Source organism: Ciona intestinalis, chromosome 10, assembly GCF_000224145.3.
Source record: "Ciona intestinalis chromosome 10, KH, whole genome shotgun sequence".
In the NCBI taxonomy this organism is placed as follows: domain Eukaryota; kingdom Metazoa; phylum Chordata; class Ascidiacea; order Phlebobranchia; family Cionidae; genus Ciona; species Ciona intestinalis.
This window is the reverse complement of record NC_020175.2, coordinates 3,154,291-3,175,306: the sequence shown is the minus strand read 5'-3', so window position 1 is coordinate 3,175,306 and position 21,016 is coordinate 3,154,291. Positions and strand designations below refer to the sequence as shown.

At 42.0% G+C, this 21,016-nt stretch overlaps 2 protein-coding genes and 1 long non-coding RNA gene across 6 annotated transcripts in view; 2 read left to right on the top strand and 1 right to left on the bottom strand.

Annotated features, from left to right (window-relative positions):
• The window catches only part of LOC113474604, a 5,593-nt gene extending 2,280 nt beyond the window's left edge, over nucleotides 1-3,313 (top strand). Inside the window, exon 2 of the long non-coding RNA XR_003396300.1 lies at nucleotides 2,755-3,313. This is a non-coding gene — a long non-coding RNA (uncharacterized LOC113474604). The remainder of the gene's footprint in view (nucleotides 1-2,754) is intronic.
• LOC100175627 (macrophage migration inhibitory factor-like) lies at nucleotides 1,511-2,257 on the top strand. Its single transcript, XM_002120701.4, has one exon. It carries the CDS (start codon nucleotides 1,576-1,578, stop codon nucleotides 1,942-1,944), a length of 369 nt encoding a protein of 122 aa, XP_002120737.1. The 5' UTR covers nucleotides 1,511-1,575; the 3' UTR covers nucleotides 1,945-2,257.
• A 1,419-nt stretch (nucleotides 3,314-4,732) lies between the features above and the next one.
• Nucleotides 4,733-21,016, bottom strand: part of meis (transcription factor protein) — a 30,352-nt gene continuing 14,068 nt past the window's right edge. For 2 of the 4 annotated variants that reach the window (XM_018813577.2, XM_018813576.2), the window contains exons 7-12: nucleotides 19,658-19,844; nucleotides 15,324-15,472; nucleotides 13,060-13,136; nucleotides 6,355-6,413; nucleotides 6,143-6,253; nucleotides 5,278-5,900 (exon numbers count right to left, since the gene is read on the bottom strand). In XM_018813577.2, the coding sequence (XP_018669122.1) occupies nucleotides 5,527-5,900; nucleotides 6,143-6,253; nucleotides 6,355-6,413; nucleotides 13,060-13,136; nucleotides 15,324-15,472; nucleotides 19,658-19,844 (957 nt within the window). In that variant the 3' untranslated portion in view covers nucleotides 5,278-5,526. 4 annotated transcript variants of the gene reach the window in all.

The window sequence follows — 21,016 nt, the reverse complement described above, 5'->3', positions numbered from 1 at the left end:
TCAACCTAGTGGCACTAATGGGTTGTCCAAATTATCAGCCATACATAAAAAAAAAATAAATAAAGAAATTCAAAAAAAATATTCACCTACAAAGTGACATACATGGCAACTCGTAAGCTGGCACGAGGTGTTAAACCCGTGTGATAACGACTGTCGTTTTCCGGTCACGCGAGGATAAAATAAGTTACATTCATTCATTCATTCATTCATTCATGTAAGAATGTTCAGTGGCATGCAACACTAGTGTATACTGAATATATATCACTTTATCCCATGCATTTGACATTTGTTTGTACTAACTTAACCAATGTGAATGTAATTTATGTGTGGCATACTAACTTAACCATTGATTTTACAATTTATTTATCAAATTATCTAATCAGTAATTACAGTCTTTTTATCAGCAAATCAAAAACCTTTACTTAACCTAATACTGCATTTAAAACACAGATAAGAGTTTCACTCACAATGAACTTCTAGGCAATATAAAAAATGTATTATATAAAAAGCATTACACAGTAAAATTCATTGATTGCACATGATTACAATAATACTGTTGTTAGAAAATGATAAATTTAATAAAAAATGTGGACAATCAGTAATTACATCTTATTATCAGCAAATCAAAAACCTTAATAATTTGTTCATATATTCAATAATGCCTGAGCTGTTTATTAGAACAAATGTTGCAAAAGACAAGTTGCCAAAGAGCATACTGCAGGATCTGACCAAGTTGGTCTCTTCAACAATTCCAAAAAAGCCTGAGAAATATGTCTGTGTGACTGTGGTTCCTGATCTGTTCATGTCATTTGATGGGACTGAGGAGCCTTGTGCATTTGCTGTGCTTACTTCTATCAGTGATTTCAATGCAGAAACATGCACTACATATGCTGAAGCTATGCTTGGTGAGATATACAAGTTACTGGGAGTTGCACAAGACCGAATGTATCTTGAGTTCAATGAACTTACTTCAGCTACTGTAGGCTTTATGGGAACAAGCGTCCACAAATTAGGAGGAGCATAACATTTTTTATTAAATTTATCATTTTCAACAACATTATTATTTTAATCATGTGCAATCAAATGAATTTTACTGTGCAATACTTCTTATATAATACGTTTTTATGTTGCCTAGAAGTTCATTGTGAGTGAAATTTTTTCTGTGTGTTAAATGCAGTATTCAGTGAAGAAATAATATTCGTATTATGTGTCATAGCATATATATTTTTTTGTGCCAAATATGTAAGAACGTATACTGCCATAGCATAGTGCCATGCACACTATTGTATATTGAAACTCTTTCTGTGTTTTTAATACAAATATCAGTGAAGAACTGATATTCATCCGATAGCATATACATTTTTTATGCCAAATATGTAAGAATGTATAAATATGTATACAGTCTATGGGAGTCATGAGGATATAGTTTTATAATTCTTTGAATGTTCTTTGTTTACTACCAAATGAGACAAGAAAATAGGGTTAAAGGTGTCTCATCTTTCCCACCCTACTCTACATGCTATAATGTCATTTATTCATTAGGTTTTTTTGAAGGTTATTATAAGTAAACTAGTCATGCCCCATCTATTTGTGAAAACAAATGTTGCAAAAGACAAGTTGCCAAAGAGCATACTGCAGGATTTGACTAAGTTGGTCTCTTCAACAATTCCAAACAAGCCTGAGAAATATGTCTGTGTGACTGTGGTTCCTGATGTATGGATGTCGTTTGGTGGGACTGAGGAGCCCTGTGCTGCTGCAGTGCTTACTTCTATCAGTGATTTCAATGCAGAAACATGCACTACATATGCTGAAGCTATGCTTGGTGAGATATACAAGTTACTGGGAGTTGCACAAGACAGAATGTATCTTGAATTCCATGAAGCAACGAGGGAAACCATGGGGTATAACGGCACAACTTTCCACCAACTCGCAGCCAAGAAATAAATGAAAAATGCCTGTCATTACTTACATCAGCAGCATACTTCAATTTTTATTGTTACCTCCAATTTTCTGGTGCATTTGATAAAACAAAGTTCCCATGTATTTTTAATCATATAGAAAAAAAATATTTTTTAACTGAAAAAATTCATCAAGTTATTTTGAATCCTGCTATTGTTTGCATTTTGGTTGGCTGCTTTTTAAAAAAATCATGTTAGTTTGATTTAATAAAAAATACTGCAAGTGTATTGTAATTATATTAAAACATTCCGGTTCAATTTATCAGTAGAATTGCTTAATTACAAATAAATAAAGAAATGAAAAAACTATCTCATGGTCTCGTCTCTACTAATTTTTGACTGAACCAAAATCAGGACTGGACATATCCAAATGTTCGTATACTGGGGAATTCCCAACAGGGACATTTTTAACTTGGAGAGTAACAACGTCGGGTTTAGGAATCTAACAAAAAATATAACGACATTGTATTGTAACTTTGTTTATCTTCGCATGGCGGGAAAACGTTGGCCGTTATAACCAGTGTTCTGTTTTATACACCTCGCACTCGTATATGGCCATCTTAAAGGTTGTAAGTTTTTACGTCAGTTTTCACGTCAAGGTAGAATCATTGTATAGATTTGTGGATATGTAGTATAGTCGTGACAACTTGAGCACATGATATCCAAACATCCTGATGATTGTGTTATAAACAATTAATAATGGTCTATGGGAGTCGTGAGGATACAGTTTTATAAATATATATATTTAAATGCTCTTTGTTTACTATCAAATGAGACAAGAAAATGTAATGAAAAGGTGTCCCATCTCACCCACCCTACTATATATTTAATCATGGTAGTATTATTAAAAAAATAAAAACTACAAATAAGATTAAATGTATGAAATCAGTGAGTCCTCGCGTAATTGAGTTGTTCAGAGCGCTCGCTCCACTCCACGTTGATTGCTATAAGCATGGATGTAATTATTGCGCGGCGCTTTTAATACCAAACGTGTGACTTGTAAACTTACTGCACAGCACGAGTCAGTGGAGGCTGTGTGAAGTGGTAATAATCAGGTTGAAAAGGAGCATACAGGTTTTGGCTACAAAGCTGTATTTAGAAATATAGTGCTGTGAGGTATAAGGTGGGAAAGCCTACTGTTAGCACCTAAATTTCAGATTTCCTAAATATGTTTTAAACAATTAACAAAGCTCTTTTAGGGTCGCAAGGCTACAGTTTATACATAATTATGTAAATATTCTTTGTTTACTACCAAATGATACGAGAAAAGACTTGTCCCATCTTACCCTATACCCTATACATTATAGAAGAAGTATTATATACTAACATTTATATATACATATTATTTAAAAACAAGAACAGTTATACTTTATAGGTAGTGTTATAAATGAAATATTTTAAAAGATGTGTTTATATGTTAAGCTTCGTTTAAATCATAAGTGAATTTATCGGACTTGACTCTTTTACGAAGTTTTCATTGGCAAATATCGCAAAACCAAGACAAGCATAGCGGCATTGAACAACTACTCAAGAATTTTGTTTATCTCAAGGTAAAAATAATTGTTTGTGTTAAATGTGTTCACTGCTTTTTTGCATTTGTTTTGATAGAGTGTAGTCCGATTTTAGTTTGCGGTGAAACCAAATCGCTTTTAAGAGCCTACGGTTATGCAATTAATGTTCAAAGCGTGCGCAGTACTCGAAAGCCTTCAATATTGTTGAAGCTTGAAGTTATCGTGTTCGTCGTAATTATGTAGCCATAGCGTATGTGGCCCATAAGTTTAATAACATAGGCAATAATCAATATAGGCGTCTAAGCGTAGGCTATACAGTTTATTACAGCTTTGTAAGTATCTTGGTGCGTAAGGGTTCTGGTTATAGCCGCACACAATCTTGTTCGTAAATCTGTTTTTGTTTTGTATTTAAATGAAAATCAAAATCCGAAACATTCGTAGCTTCGTATCTCAATAAATGAATGAATGATTCGATAAATGTAACTTGTTTTATCCTCACGTGGCCAAAAAACGACAGTCGTTATAACACGGGTGTTATACACCTCGTGCCAGCTTACGAGGTAGCCTACCATGTATGTTACTGTGTGGGTGATTACTTTTAAATGTATTCCGTTGATTTAAATTTGCCTACTGTGTAGCCTTTTTATACAGAGAAAGTATGTATACACAGTATTTGACCATTGTACATCCTGATCTTTTATCTTTTTGGTTCGAATTTAGTTCTGAATTTCAGTATGCCGTACCTATATAGTTGTAATAACTCTTAAGACTGCCGAATGTACATCAAATTTCTAAACACACTTTGTCGGAACCTAGAACAATGATAATACGTGCAGAGTGAGCTGTAATAGTAATTAACTAAATAGTAGATGGGGAAGACCGGGCAAACCTTTAGCACACAATATCCAAATATCCTGATCGTGTTTTAGACAATTAACAACGGTCTATGGGAGTCGTGAGGATACAGTTTTATAATTCTTTCAATGTTTTTTGTTTACTACCAAATGGGACAAAAAAAAGAACGAAAAGGTGTGCTACCTTCTCCCACCCTATACTATAATTCAACGAGAAATTGGTAGCGGACATCAAACTTCTATTAATATACTTTATATCATGTCTGCTTGTTGAAAAATGTTCATTAAAACCGTATCAGTATTTAGTGCTGTAATTAACTATATCTCAACGCGAAAATACCAGCGGGCATCACTAATATCTCGGTATACGCTATGTATGATTTTGAAATATGTTCATTAAAACAAACCGTATCAGTATTTGGTGCTGTAATTTTTTCTCACGAACAATCATCTTCCGTGTCTCATTATATACGAACAATAGTACTAATAATAATAATAAGAAAAAAAACGTTACATCACGAAGACGTACTAAAATATTCCGAGCTCGGGTATAAATGAAATGGGGGAAACGAACAGGCGATGACGTAACAGACGTGACGTCAGCGGTGTACTGATGTAATCTTTTTCGGCAAAATGAACTGTCATATAATATGCGGTAGTGATGAACACTGGTTCTGTTTATTTACTATTGTGTTTCTGTATACGATATTATTTAGTCTGTGTATATGTAGAAAACGATTTGCTACAACTTGATTTTGGGTCCGTTTATGAAAAAAGTTTGTACTTTTTTTGCTGGGCGTTTAGTGCATAGTAAAGTTGTCGTTCATACATCTCGTACCGTCACAAAGGGGTGGTTCATTACGTCACAATGATAAACGACAACACCGAGAACGAACATTTGCCTTCGTAGCAACAATAAATACGACGCGACGTCTTGGACGTTTCAGTTACATTGGCACGTTGCGCCGGTGACGCCGGGTCACGTGGTTTGACCGAAAAGACGAACACTCTTTGTGAGCAGCGCTCTCGTGGTCGAACGCTAATAAGAGGTAGCAAACTGACTGGAACCATTGGTTGTCACGAGGCGGGTAGCCATCCCTTAGGTGCAATCCGCCCGTGGTACGCGCTGTCTGGATGGAGTTCATCCGCGCGTTAACTCCAACGTTTGCTCACGAGCTACCGCTCGGATTTAAGGAGACTTTGCTAGCAAGTATGGCCGAGCATATGAGACGACATGTCCGCTGGATTCATCGTAGATTGGCCTGAATGGTGTAGGTGGTGGCCGTGGTGCGGGTGGTGGCCCATGCCTGTTACTGCGCTGTGTCCAGCGGCCGCAGCCACCGCCGCTGCATGGTGTGGCATCATCATTGCTGCTGCTGCGGCTGCCGCGTGGTGGTGCTGGTGAGACCCGGGAAGCAGCATGGCCTGTGAGGGGGGGTGTCGAAGTTGGTGATGAAGTCCTGAAGGGTGGTGTGAAGGTGACATAGTGGAGGTCGGGTTGAATGAGCTGTTTGCAGCTGCCATTGATATATGCTGTGCTGCCATCATATCAGCTGCGCCAGGCATGCTTTGGAAACCTGTCATATAATAATTATTATTTATCACCAAAAAACACATAATATTGATACAGACGAGAAAATACACTTCATACTATACGAAACATGGTTTAAAATATAAAGACATTAAATCCATTAAAAGATGTAACTGTAATCCAAAGTCACGCAACTTCACGTGTAGCCTAAAAACTATTATACACTTTATATATATTCGCAAAATTATCCATATTAGATTGAACGCTATTAGGTTAAAGTCTATTTACCTGACGGCCATCCTGGGTGACGCATTGCCATGTGCGGTGGCTGTCCGTCCATGCATAAGAAGCCGCCCATAGATTGACCATCAGGGCTGTATGGTCCCATAGCATTGCTCACTGTAAACGTAGCATAGATTAATACTTGTTCTCAAAACTGTCACGCCAGTTATGACAGATTATAATGGCGTTATAACGCTATGTGTTTATAAAGCAATTACCTGCTCTATTGGATTGGTCGATCATCGGTTGGACTATTCTCCGTCTCGCGTTAATGAACCTGAAACAAGAAACAGACTCGATAAGCCACTATAACAGACTTACACTAACATAAAAGGAATTTTCGGACAGGTCATAAAAGTGCCGACACTGCCAAAAACAAGGTTACTACACACCCCCCTTGGACGGACCGTGGCCGTTATTTTAAAGTTGCCGCTAATAGCCGGTGCTGCCGGTAACTTTAGAACTTGTCAATTTGTTCAACTGAGTTTTAGCTGTGGTGCTGACATCGGCCGCACGTTCAAAAGGACGGCCAGCAAGCGCAGTGTGCTGCACGCCACCGCGTGTTTAATGGGCCGTGTCAAGTCTTTATTTCCAGTAGGTCCATTTACACCTCGGATTGCAAGTTTTCCAGCGATTGTACTCGTTTCAGGCGCGCAGATAAATCAGTTAGAAGTATTTTCCCCGAGTTCGAACTTTTCGTGGGATCATGTTGCTCGAGCGCAAGCTCTAGGGTTAAAACAACGCCAGGCACCGTGAGTTGTATCGGTTAGACACATTATCAGTGTGGAAATTGAGCAGCGTTTGAAAACGCGGGCGCATTCCATTCAATTACCAGGGGTTAAGTCCCATGGGTCGTTAGGTTGGGGTACGGTTAGCTGACCAAGACAAACATAAATGACCTCTCGCCTCTAAATCCAGGGTTCATTTTCAAAAGATAATCACGTGGCTATCAATGGGGCGTGACGGTCTTTCCGATCAATTATCGCGGCTAAGAGATGCCAAGATTGCTTGGAATCCTGACAAACGATATACGAAACCTTGCGATCGGTGCTTAAGTTTTGGTCTATGTTGCAAATATGTACAGTCCAGTTGACGGACAATTACCGTATTTTGTTCAACGATCAGTGTCCAGCAAACTGACGGCCAATTAACTGCGTACGACCCGTAATAGGAACGCGTGTTTGATCGATCACGGCCGTTTAAGTTGAAACCAAAATGGCGGTCGGGTAACTCTGTAAAGGCTGAGGTTTGTGAATCATCTTTCGTGGGGTATGGAATGCTCGGGCGTTTTCAAGACAGCGTAAAAAGTTTCGCAATACCATCGATGGTTCAGGGGTGGTGGGAGTTTCAGGGTTGTTTCGAGCATTTTTCGCTCCTTTTTTGGGAGACTTGAAAGTTTGATCGTTGCGTCTAATGTTGATTAATGGCGCGCGTAAATACATATCCGCGGCGGCGTCGTTCGCCACTTGTTCCGTAGACATTGTTTTGATTGGTGCAAGCCTGGCGTGCCTGCTTGCGCTTCGGCGAGGCGACAGCAACGATAAGAAATGAGATACCGTGACGAGAACCAGGCCTCGATCCGTGCTACTTTCCGGGACCTTAATTGTTCCGCCTTTGCCGAACATGAGATAGGGAATCCGCGCAGAGAGATGTTTGGGGGAGCGCTCCGGGTGAACGGGCACAGAGGTTGTGACTGCAACCTGATCTGATGATTTTTTACCGATAACAAAGCGCAGAGATTTCGGGGTACCGCGTATACCTGACGACGCTGCCAGCAGCTGCGTCGGCCGAATGAATTGGTGTCGCGATCGGCCACCTTAGCGGAATAAGCGACGGCAGGCACGACCGTAAACTCGCGTCGTCGTCGATGAGTGAATGCGGATTACACCCACTTACAAGGGAGGGTCGCGACCCACACCGGTGTTTTGGGGTGAAATCAAGCGAAAGCAGTACGATGACGGGATTGAGTAGCTGATGTTAGATTAAGAAGGAAGCGGTGACGCGGGGGGCGATCCTGGCGTACCGTGCCCGCCCACGCATCATTTCATTCGAATACGATGCGGTCAGCCGATTGTGATCGCTGGGTTCGGATAAAGGCGGCGTGGCCTACGATCGAACCAGCACCGTAAACACAGGCGTTAACCCCACGATTTATGAAAGCACCGCAATGACACTATGCTTTCCTAAGCCACCGTCTCCCATCTGTTTGCACGTTGTGAATCCCTTTGAAGTTATGTATAATATTGATAACTTTACAGTCGGTACCGTATATCGCTAATATGGTTCAAATAACCCAGCAGTATGTACTATAAAAAGAAACGGTAAACGCCTTTCTCCACTAAGTTTCGTAAGCGTGATGTAGTTGACGAAATATGTACAGCTGTAGCATGACAGTGCGTTGGTTAAATGTTACGTGAGCCGGGCTGTCGTCAAAGCCATATAAGAACAACCGAATCAGAAGTGTTTTAAGGATGGGAGTTTCGCCGCGAATGACGTCAGGGTGATTACCGTGCATCTCATTCCAACTAAGATTGCTGTATGGGCGATTTGAAATTGTTTTCTTAATGTTTTACCTTGCGGCTTACTTATAGTTAATTCTTTTGTTAGAAATCGCGTCTTTATTATTTTCTGCGGTTATTTCGCGGTAGGGGGGCGACTGGGGATCAAAATCAAATGCCGTAAACTTTAGCTCCGGATGCCTGCGGTAAAACCTAACTTTAGACACCTGGAAAGAGTGTCAAAACAAAAGCCGACTCATCGAATGCGCCACACTTCGAGATTAGCGACAGAGCGTGGCCGGGTGGCGATGGACGTCGTCCCGGCAAAACCTCACCTTGGCCCCGAAGTCAATGACCTTGGCCTGGGTGTAAGTGTAAACCCTTTTTTGTCGCCGCTGGACGCGTTCAACCCAGAGGGAGCTGACGAACGGTGTTTGAAGAAAGCGAAATTAAAGCACTTTCTGCAGGGACGGAATGGCGGGAGGGCTTATGTACACAAACTAATAGTGCAGGTGTGAAACGATTAGAGTTGACGTGCACGCTTGTCTCCTGCCTCTAAAAATGGTTCAGTTTACCAACACAGGGCAGATTTTGCCACCCGCATTTCGGCGGCCATTAATCACAGGCGAGAAAAGTCGCAAATTAAATAATATCGCCCGGCGGCTGGCGCTAAAGAGCTGTTATAGCACTCTCGCTGGAGTCCATGATTGTCGCGCTGCTCAATCCGGATTAGTCCGAGTTTTGCGGCTTTAATTTCCGGCGCGAATTTCACAACTGTGAGACTGGGCATCCTTAAAACCCGTAATACTCCGATCGGGTCTTCAGCTACGGGTAATTGTCATAGCGGCGCTAAAAGTGGCGTTAAACATGAAATGGGATACAGGTAAGTAGCTTAACCAGCGGCGATCGGATAGTTAGATATAACACTGAGAGTTCGTGGGCGAAGGGTGGGAAATGGAAGAGAAAAAGCGGAGCAAGAGTGAGAGTGATCCGGATAAATGGTCAGAGCCTGGCTGGTGCCAGAAGCTATTTTGCACTGCAGGTGGTCCGACAACAGCTATTGTGATGTCATAATACTCTGAGATTGCAGTAGGGCACGCGTGCTGTAGCTAACTACTCTCAAAACAATCAATAGTACAAAAAAGTAATTTGTATAGAGGATTACGCGTTCTGTGTTCTGGTTTATGATCGAAAAGGATTTCTGTCGAGCGAAAAATAATTTCATTTAAAACTGGTGACGCACCACGTCTCATATTCGTCAATTTCAATTCGAGTCTAAACGCCCGGGTTGTTTTCGCTCACCTATCACCAGATTTCGGTAAGGTTTCGTCCCCATCGCTCAATTTGGCTGCGAAACGTCGGAAACCCGTCAAAAATCGAAGATCGGCGAATAAATTGTCACTGGTGTCTACTCGGCCGACAAAATCCCTCTCGCGCGGTTAAGGTGGAATGTATTCTTGATATTTTTTCGTTCTCGTTTCGATTTCCATTTTCGGTGAGCGATTAATCGCCGGACCCCTGTGTTTATCCACGGGCGGCGTGGAATATGACATCACAATAGCGTGGTGCCTCCTAGACACCACCCCCGGCACGATAGCGTCAACGTAACAAAAGCTTCGCGATCGCGCGCGTGTTTGATTAGAGCGAGTAACTGACGAAGGGGCATTAGTTTGTTTGCCGAACTGCCGATTTCAGATCTATCGAAAAAGAATTTCTCGGGCAAGGCAAAATTTGCTTAGGATTATGATGGCGCATTCTAAGCGAGGTAAACAGGCACAAGCGCTCCTCCCCGATGCTTCTGCTAAACGATAACGCGTACGATCCGCAAACCTATTGCGTGATTGGCAAATCGTTAAGAAATTCATGACAGTAAACGCCGAAACGTAATTCTTGTTCCGCAGGCACTTACATAAAATACAGTCGTTTTATTATAATTATTATTTAATAGTTTTTTTTAGTTAAAAAATCCGATTGAAAATTTTTCTTTGATTATTCTCACCGCCGGTGCCAGCTACGCCAAGCATAAATTAGCCGTACATCCCAGCATTTCCGAGCTGTTGTTTTGAACGCACACCAAACAGGGTCCAGTTGACGGCTTAAAAACACATAGACGTTGTGTCCGTTCTGTGAACTCATGCGCCTCTTCAGTAGAAGCGAGGGGCCGCCCGGGCGCGAAGTTGCCATAAGCGGTAATGATTTTCAAGCGGAAACCTGGTTGTGGGACTAGGTTCACCGGCACCGAGGACAGTTCACACTCTAAGCACTGAAAGGCGATCTCCCAATCGTTGTGAAAACAAAGAGAACCGAAGTGCTGTTTATTTAGCCTCCAAATCAGGTCTCTGTCAGTTGTTTAGAGCCTAATCGGCGTCAGCTTAGTAACGTATCATAGCATTTTTGGCTCACGCATACCTAATGTGTCTTATTCTACGCGCAATTTCACCACAAAACTTAAATTTTAAAAATCGTTCTGTTTTGTCTTCGCGCCCACCACTGGGAAATAGTCCGAATTGGCCCCTTTTCCGTTGCGTCCGTTATTACCATATCTTTATTTAAATCGCGAGCCTCATTACTCCTCTAACGTTGCACACCTGGTCCAGTGTTATGGAAACATCGTTGGCCGGTGCGGTTAGGTCATTGCTTTACGCTGACCGTGTCATGTCGAAATTTCACCGTGAAATTGCGGGTAAATTTGGGACGTTTTCAATTCCGCACCGAATGAGTCAAAAATAACTTTCTGGGCGTTAATTATTTTGTCACTTTCGAAACGTTTACTATTTTCAGTATTTTATCACTTAAACCTACCTAAAGTCTTACAAACAACAACCGAACTTGTACCGCGTTAAAAATGCGCATAAAAAAACTCCAATGTGATCTCTGAATTTAAGTACCGACACTCGAAGTGTCGGATTTCTGTATATTGTGATGAATCGGCGTTTTCAGCAGCATTGGCGAATGCTTATTCGTAGCATAAGTTTCCATATATGCTGTAGTCATATAGACCACCTGGGAAGCTCGTTTCTATCACCTTCTCAAGTTCGAACGATTTTCGGCGCGTCTTTGATCTTATCGCCGCCGATCGAAAATTTGCGCGCGGTCTACGAATAATGATCATCATATCGAGGTAACGCTATCTTTCTGTGACGTAACAAGGGCAGAGGCGGAACCCCCTCAGAAAAGGCCCGAACCTCAACCCAGCTGTTGAGGGCATATGGAAGCGAAGGCTGGGGTTAGGCAAACAACACACTTGCATTCCAACGCCGTGATTTGAGCCAACTTTTGTTTGGTGTCTCGGCCGCGAAATGTTAATTGTTAAACCGCCGCCGAATTCGCGATTCTTTCCAAATGTCGCACGTTTTTCGGAACGGAACACTCGCGTACCGTGTATTCACACGCCACCTATACGCAACTACGTCATTTCAGTGCGGTTTCCTGCCCATGTTCCGACTCCAGCAACTCTTAATCTTTCCCGTTTAATACCAGGACGCCCATCAGGATCTCGGTTTCTTCAAAGTTCTCAACCAACACTACAGGCCTATCAGAAATGCCACCTTATGACGCTAATCCCAATCGAAAAGCTTAAACCACCGAAAAGCTCTAATCAGATCACGACTTTGATGAGCTGGCGACTATTTCGTCGGGCGAAGGCACTCTTGGCCGCTAGGTACGAGTAAACAGTCTGCAACCGAGCCAGCTGTTAAGAATGTTTAGCCCTTTAAAAGCGCAGGATTAATTCGACCTCTTATGACGTAAAACACCGCGTGTTAATCCCCTTGTTTTGATGGCAGCGATTTCAGGTATAGTATGATTGCGCGGAAGCCTAAGTGACACACTGCAGTTCCGCAAACGAGTTTACACAGTTACATTTCAACAACTGACAGCGCGATGATGTGACTGCAAAATCATCACAAAAACAAACTCGCATGCACTTTAACGTTTGCCACGGTATCGGTACGCAGTCCTTCGGCTGCTGTTGGCTCAATAACCGCTTTGATTAGGAGCATAAGCTGTCAGCAGCTCTCTTGCGCTGTCCGCTCATTGTTTTGCAGCCAACTTGAATTATTCATCGGGCAAACCTGGCTAGGTTTCCTTCTGAGTTATGTCTGCCCTATTCAGCCGCAATTTTCAGGTGGCTCGACCGCCGGTAAGCGGCTTATACTTAAGACCTCCCACTGCGCCGACACACCTGCCGCACCGAATTAGTTGGCAGGTAAAACTTCGCCTAATCCAGATACTGCAAAAGGTCTTTAGTCAAACGGCCAACGAAAGTAGGGGTGTCAGTTACTTGTTTGTTTTTCTAGCATGCTTGCTTGTCAACAGCAATACGGCCCCCTACCAATACAATCATTCTGACTTTCGGTCACATTTCGCCCAACAAATTATAAAAGCCATTAACCCCCCCACCCATTCAAATCTAACGGGACTTACCAGTTGTTCACTTGCAGTATCGTAAGCCCGGTTTGGTTAGCTAAAGATTTCTTTTGTTCTTCGGTTGGGTAAGGGTGCTGGAATGTAAAATATTCGCGTGTAAACAACGCTGTTTCTAAAATAACACGATACAAAAACAATAGAAAAGTAATACTCCTAATAAAGTACGGAGAATGTAATTTTGTTGAATTTAGTAGAAGTTATACTAGAGTCGGGGAAGATGGGACACCTTCTAGCACATAGTATTTAAATATCCTGATCGTATTTTAAACAATTAAAGCGGGTTTAACAATTTTCTAAATGTTCTTTGTCTACTACCAATTGGGACGAGAAAATAGAATGAAATGTACACTATATTCCCCCACCCTACTATATATAATGTATGTTTTTTAAGCACCATCAGTCATAGTTTGGTACTGTTTAAAAAGTAATAGGTATCAAAATTCGAGACAATGTCGCTTTGAAATCATTTCTCTCGCTCACTAGGCGTCAAAGGTAGGTGTGAGGAGTTCGATCGGGATTGGATTGCAGCTGGTTTGAAATTATCAATAATACGACGGTGGAAAATCGTTAAACAACGAAAGCTGGGTGGCATAACATGAGGCGGCAGACGCCCCAGGCCACGTCAATAGGATGACGAGAAGCCATCGTTGCCCGCCATGTTTTATCTGATGCTGGGAACGGAGATAAATACCAAAGCCTAAATACCACGGCTCACTTCAAACTGTAGTGGTTTAGTAAACAACTGGGTTGGATCGCAACACAATGTAATACGCTTGTGAAAACTTAAAGGGAATTTAGCGCAATGTGTGGATACGGACCGTTATAAGCTACATTTTAAACTATAAAACGGATATTTTAACATGTGCCGGTTATTATTGCTTAACTGTTTGAGTGCATTTGCAAACCTATAAGCGGCGGTTATTGCGTGTAAGCGTGCGTCTGTGTTGTACCGATTCGACACGCTGATATTGCCCGCGTTGCCTATGCTTTCACACGGCGGGACCGTTACCCATCTGCCATTATGTATCTCCCATGTCCAACGCGATTAGCCCAACAGTGGGTGGTCTCTAGTAATCCGCTCGGGATGTATGTCATCCGCGTTATGGCTAAACTAAGTGTTCGCGGGCGCGCACTAATCTGGGTTTTTAATTACGGCCGTGCGCCTCGGAGTCAGCCAATTTTGAAAATATTACGCATCGCAAAAACATTCAACTTCGAAGTTATATGAAATACTAGACGAGATTATTTGACCAAAAAGTCGAATTATCGACGTTTATGATGCTTGGAATGTCACCGGTTGACTTATACGAGATGTGGAAAATAATTCCGATCATTTGACAGCGAACCGTGTTTTGTTTAGACCCCGGAACTTTATTTCCAAAGTTGAATTACACGATAGCCTGGTAAGATCAATACCCAGGCCCGGGCTTAGGAAAGTAATTCGTAGCCGTTGATCGGTAATCTTGCGGCCATTGTGATTGACTGGCAAGTCATAATGTTCGCTAATGACGTTGTCACGGCGCGTTTGACGCATGCGTGCTCCGCTGCTAACCTGGGTCGATTAATAGAGTACGAACACGCCCGCTCGGTTACAGTAGCTGTATCAACGCTAAGACAATACCCCGCCCCCACTCCGTGTAATGATTAGGCGCAGACAGGCGGTAAATTCGGATCCCAAAAGGACTCCGCTAATTAAAGTCGAATCCTGCCCTTTAATTAGCCGAACACGAGTCGGAAGGAGGATGAATTAAAAGTAGCGAGTTTTATTGCGACTTATCCATCAACAAGTCTCGATTAATTTTAACTGGTAGGTTCAGACGGATCGAAAATAAACGCAGGTGTTATTGACACGGCTGGTGTTAAGCAATTTCTTATGTCAGATAAAGTTTGTAATGTTTTGTATAAAACTTTAGTTTTATCTATTGGCCAACAGTACAATTACGAAACAAAACTAATACTAAACAAGTTGTTATGCTAACATTTATTTCAAGTGCAATTCATAGTGTTTTCTTCAAAGCTTTCATACAGTAAGGTGGGGAAGACAGGACACCTTTATCACATAATATCCAAATATCGTGTTAAACAATTAACAACGGTCTATGGGAGTCGTGAGGATACGATTTTATAACTCTTTGAATTTGTTTGTTTACTACCAAATATGACAAAAAAATAGAATGAAAATACGTCCCATTTTCTCCTAACCCACTATACATTCGCCAACAATACAATTAAAAACAAAAACAATCTAAAAATACTCTTACCGTTAAGTTTTGAAAAAGCCAAGCTCTCATAATATTAGTCGCTTGTTTTGGGAAGATTCCTCTTTTCTTCTGCTGGGGTTTCTTGCCGGGATCGGAATCATCTTCGTTACCTCCTTCCCCGGAGTATGTACTCCCTTCTATGGTGCTTCCTGTTAGAAAAAATGGATTTTTGAGTTGGAGGAACAGAAACTGTACTTTTTTGTGTCAGTTTTGACTTTTGTATCAGTTTTAACTTTTTTGGCAGTATTGACTTTTGTGGCAGTTTTGACTTTAAAATATGCACTAAGGTTCTCAATTACACCTTTTCCAAACATGATTATGTTCGTACTTAAACTGGAAAATTTGAAGCAGTATAACTGTAACAGCTGTGCTTTACCAATATCATATTATAATTTTGTCGTTATAGATGGTTGTTTTTTTGCACAAACAACTTCGGCGCTTCAAACGAATGTCACATTTAGATGGTATCTGTATGACTGTAGTCACGTTTGCGAAGTTATAACACTTCCTTTGCATCTGTATTATTGAGTATTGTTTATTTACGTATAATTAGCGTTTTTCTAAGTGAACCGCGCTAGAAAAACAAAAGGCTACTCAGCAACCTTGTTGCTGTTTTGGATAAATTGTTTTAGTGAATTTTGTCAAATTGTTTAAGACTAGTGTTTCCCGGCAATTTCGCAGAATTCATCAGTGTTTCCGTTACGAATTACCGCGAAATCGGATGTTTTTCGTAATAAAACGCCCACCGCGAAACCGTTTCCGCTTTAACTTTCAAAATTGCCAAATTGCAACAAAATTGTGTCCAAATTGCCAAGATCGTGAACTGTTCCTTAGTAGTCATGTGTGTACCACCTTGAAACGATTTAGCCGGCCCAGCTGGCAGTCATTGATCAACGTCCAGTCCTGGTCATTTGAACGAAGCTAAAAGTCCTGCTCGCAATCTCACACCGCGCAGGTGGCAAAGAAACCCGCAGGCGTTGTGTTACATTGTCGGGGTTAAATCAATAAGTTGCTTAGCTTCTGTGTTTAGATTGAACGTGGAAAGACTTGGCCGCGTCCCTCAAATTCCGTTCACCTTAGCTTCGCCTGGATTAGGCGGAAAAGAAACGGATGAGTCCCCTTTGAATGCGATTTGATTAGGTCTTCGATCCAATGAAATACATTAGCTTGCTTTTGCATGTTCGGTCCCATACTCCCAGCAGAATTAGGGTCAAACATGAAGATTACACGACATAAGCGCCTTGCCATCACGAACGGATTAAGTTGTCATCATACCGTCATAATCGCACAGCTCGATGGACATGAATGCTTTTTGATAGGTCGACATATGCAGCTGTCATATCTCGAGTTTAATACGCAATTCCAAATAACCCATCGATTCCAGCGCGGTAAGCTGCAGTTGACAGCAGTCGAAATGCTCGCACACGACCCGGTTACTTAATAGCCTCTAAACGATTGTTTGCTACGTGTTTTAATCGTCTAAGCCGCAAAGCAACACCTCCGTTTCACAGTATTTAACAGGCTGTACAGGAAGGGGTGTTACTTAAGTTACTGTACGCAGTACTAGTAGCGTGTACAACAAATTCCAACTACTTCCCTCTTACATAAATGCCGCCTATTAATCACCTCTCGCTTGTTCGGAACCTATTGGTAAAACCAACAACTGAATTTCTACCGTTTAGCTCAGTTTCGGGTGCTATTTTTTGCAGAAGCACGTTTTACCTTTTTTAAAATTAAATATTTAATCTTTGCAACTTTAGTCGCAAATTTGTTTTCCGTTTACGTAAACAGATTAAATCAATTTGGAACTTTTTGGAAATAAATTATTCTGTCCTTTGGTCACTATTTTTAATTTGGTTGTCAAAGCGAGATTCAGAACCATTTAAAAAACAAAATGGCGGACATGTCAATATCAGCCATATTGTAAACTTTCCACAAACTCCCCGAAGTCGGCAAACAAAACAACATTGCAGGTTTTGTTAATTTTCACACGCCGTCATTTGCTTTCTCTTGCTCCTAGCAAACGGGCGCCTTCAGTCAGAGTGAAAATATATAAAATCTTTTTTTTGCCTTTCGACGTGCTACCGTCCTACTGACGCTGTGTAACTCGCCATCGATTTGTAGAATTGATTTCACCGTGTTACTATTTTCCTACGTTTATCACTTGTAGTCGTTTAAACCCTAATACACAACCAAAATGTATTAGTAAGCCGGCGCGTATCAATTATATAGTAGGGCGGGGGAATAAGATGGAATACCTTTTCTTTATATTTTCTCGTCCTATTTGGTAGTAAACAAAGAACATTCAAAAAATTATATAATCGTATCCTTACGACCCCCATGGACCGTTATTAATTGTTTAAAACACGATTAGAATATTTCGATGTTATGTGCTAAAGATGTCCCGTCTTCCCCGGTCTGCTATAGTCATATTTCATACCAAAACAGTCCCTAATCAGAACCAAGCAAAAAATTAATAAGATCCTTGTGTGCGGTGCTTGTACTGACTCACTAGTTACACATCCGTCGTGGCCGTGAATTTTAAACAACGGGGAATTTCAGTCCGCAGCTGCATTCAAAGCAGTTATGACGTAGAACACGTATCGTTAGGTGCACTGAAGCAGCCCGATGCATTTCTATTAGTGCATTATGAAATATTAATCACATACTGCGCGCGTTTGCATTATGACGCATTAAAGGCCGCTTATCCCATTACAAACGCTATACAAGACGCTCTGTAGAATAAGAGTGCTGCTGAGCGACCCATTTCTCGTAGGGGGGAGAGTTGGAGAATTTAAAAACGGTCGCCCATTGTTTACGGATGCTATAATGGAACTAAAAAAGTGAATTCGGCTAATTTAGAGCCTGATTAAAACACGGCGCCGAAAGAGCCTTGCCGGATAGATCGGGCATTAGCGGGCTGCGCGACATGCGAATCCAGCCCCATGGGACCGGTGCTCGGCGGCGAAGAGAGCACCAACGCGCCCGCAGACCTTGACGGCGAACTCACGAGCCTAATCGCGCGCGTTTAGCTATTCATAGTGGCCACGCCGCGCCTAATAACGAGCACGCTCTCTGGCTTATAAAGCTAGGCCGTGCGCTTCGAATCTAAGCCGGCGGGCTCGGCCAGCGCAGCCTGCTAAAATATTTATAAGCTATCGATTTCAGAAGGAGACTGGAAACGGATAAAAACACGCCGTGTGTAATAATGCATCGTGACCCCTCACCCTACCCCCTGCCCGCCGTCGGTTCGACCCTCGCAAGGAATCGATGCGGCCCACGCCGGTTCGGGAGTCGCTGCATCCTTCCAAGCGACCCAGCGCGCCAGTACGTGTGAATATAACGCTTGACTCGCGCCGACGGCAGCAGTATTGGAAAATCGCTGAGAGTTCGCGCAATAATATTTGTTCCCAAGTTTTAAATACTTGCTGACAAGGTGGATATTAACTTTAATCTCATTCCGCCGGCGCAATAAACTTTATTACGTTATAACCTCACGATACCACTCAGCCGCGGAAAAACGTTCATTTTTCGACCGGTTTTAATTCTTTGATTTTCTTGCCGATCTCCGCGAGTGTCCTGGGTTTCGACTCGATCGATTAAAACCGTCGCCTTGCCGCTTCTTCGTTAAAATCATTAGGAGACATTTTAACTTAATGGGGCTAATAATGCAGCTAAGCCGCTGTGCTAATGCCCCGCGCGGTCAATAAGCGTAACAAATTCGCACCTCGCTCCGAGAGTAATATGAGCAAACGAACCGGGACATATGTTCCATAGGCCCACTAAGATCACTGCCGGCTGAATATATTCGACGTCGGTTTATTAGCAAAAAACACTGGTCTGAATGCGAGCGCTGAATCAAACTTGAGAATGTAGGCGTGCAGTTATAAATCTTAATCGAGAAGTAATTTATGAAATATGCGGCCGGTGATTAATCGAGCTTCTCGTAAAGGGCGTCCTTTGGAACTGCCGTCTGTGTGACGTCATAATATGCGTTTATTTTGCGGCTACCCTTATCACGGGTGTTCATTGACTTTTCGATGACAGTAAGAAGCAAACACGGCCAATCGCGGCCAAGGAGCCAAAAACATGCGTTGGTAAACATTTCGGAATCTTTGTTCTCGGCCTTGCTCTCCTTACTAAATTAACTATTTCGCTAGGTGGGGCTACACTTGAAGTGCAAAGGCACACAACCTCAGACGAGATTAACAGAAAACTAGATCCCGTGATATAACATTATTTGTATAACTTCCAAAAGGAACAAAAGTCAAAGGTACACACTTTAATGCTATCACTGATTTCGGTAACCTATAAAGTTGGTAAACAAAACTTACCTGTTGGACTGGAGTCCGCGTTATGGTGATGTTGCTGTTGGTGCTGATGTGTTGACGGTGTATGTAGGTGGTGATGGGATGACGACTGTGCTGGTATTGCCACAGGCCCCCCACCGCCCATGTTACCCGCGTGCATAGCGTTTGTATCCATACTAGGGTGGGAAGGTGTTTCTTGGTTATAGAATGACTGAAATAAAAAAAACGTCGTTATTTATGCAGAACACAACCTTTTCAGGGTGGACGTTTTTAGTTTAGAAATAAAGCTAATATATAGTAGAGTGGGAGAAGATGGGACACCTTTTCAATATAATATCTCGTCCCATTTGCTAGTAAACAAAGAGCATTTAAGGAATTATAAAACCGTATAGACTCTCATTGACTGTTGTTAATTGTTTAAATCACGATCAGGATACTTAGATATTATGTGCTGTGTCCCGTCCCCTCCACCCTACTATACACAGCCTGTTGAAGCTGGATGTCTGCGTCGCTAAAAATAACTGTTACGGTTATTACTCGGTACAAGATGCGTTGGTTCGTCAGAGGACCGACGACAGAACGTTTTACAAACGACCGCTATACGACATGTTTTTTAATTTATTTCAGGTTGTCTCAAAGTAGCAGATCGGGATGTACGCCCAAATACGTGGTGTTGACTCTTTACCGTGTTCCGCAAATACCCGGCGCAAATAATGTTGCAACCCTCGTTGTTATGGTAAATAGTGAAGGAGTTTTTTCAGCTGCTTACATACGCGGGCAGCGGTTCAAAGAAAAGTCGCCGACCCTGCTAATTTTGATTTATTCGCAACTCATAAGCGGTTGAGGCCACACATGCTCTACCACTGCTCTAGCGGTCATTACTCGCATAAACACTGCGTAATCCATCGGCCAGGTGCGCTTCAGACTTCAGTGCTTCGTGAGCCTCGATTTGCGGCCGGTAAGCTAAATATTTACGCCTACTGGGTCTTCTCTCGCGCGTACTAGCTGAAGGTATCCACACTTTCGGATCTCCGCGATTCGAACGCAGTAGAATATTTGCGCTGCAACTCTGAGTTATTTTATCGAAGGGCCCATCGTCAGTGATCTCACATACGGATTTCTTACCATTTTGAGCTTGAAAATATTTCTCCGTGCGTCTCAATTGGTATACTGCCTGACCAGAAAATCGAACTTAACTGAATAATGCAGGATTCGTCGCATCAACACCCTTATAAAGCATCTAGGGGTCAGTCAGGTCGATCGGATACAGATGTGTGCCTCTAATCGTACGATTAGTAAAGATATATGCAAATAAAACCACCCGCGAATTTGTAAACGACAAAAACAGCACGTGTTTCAGACATCCAGTTTACACGTCTTTAA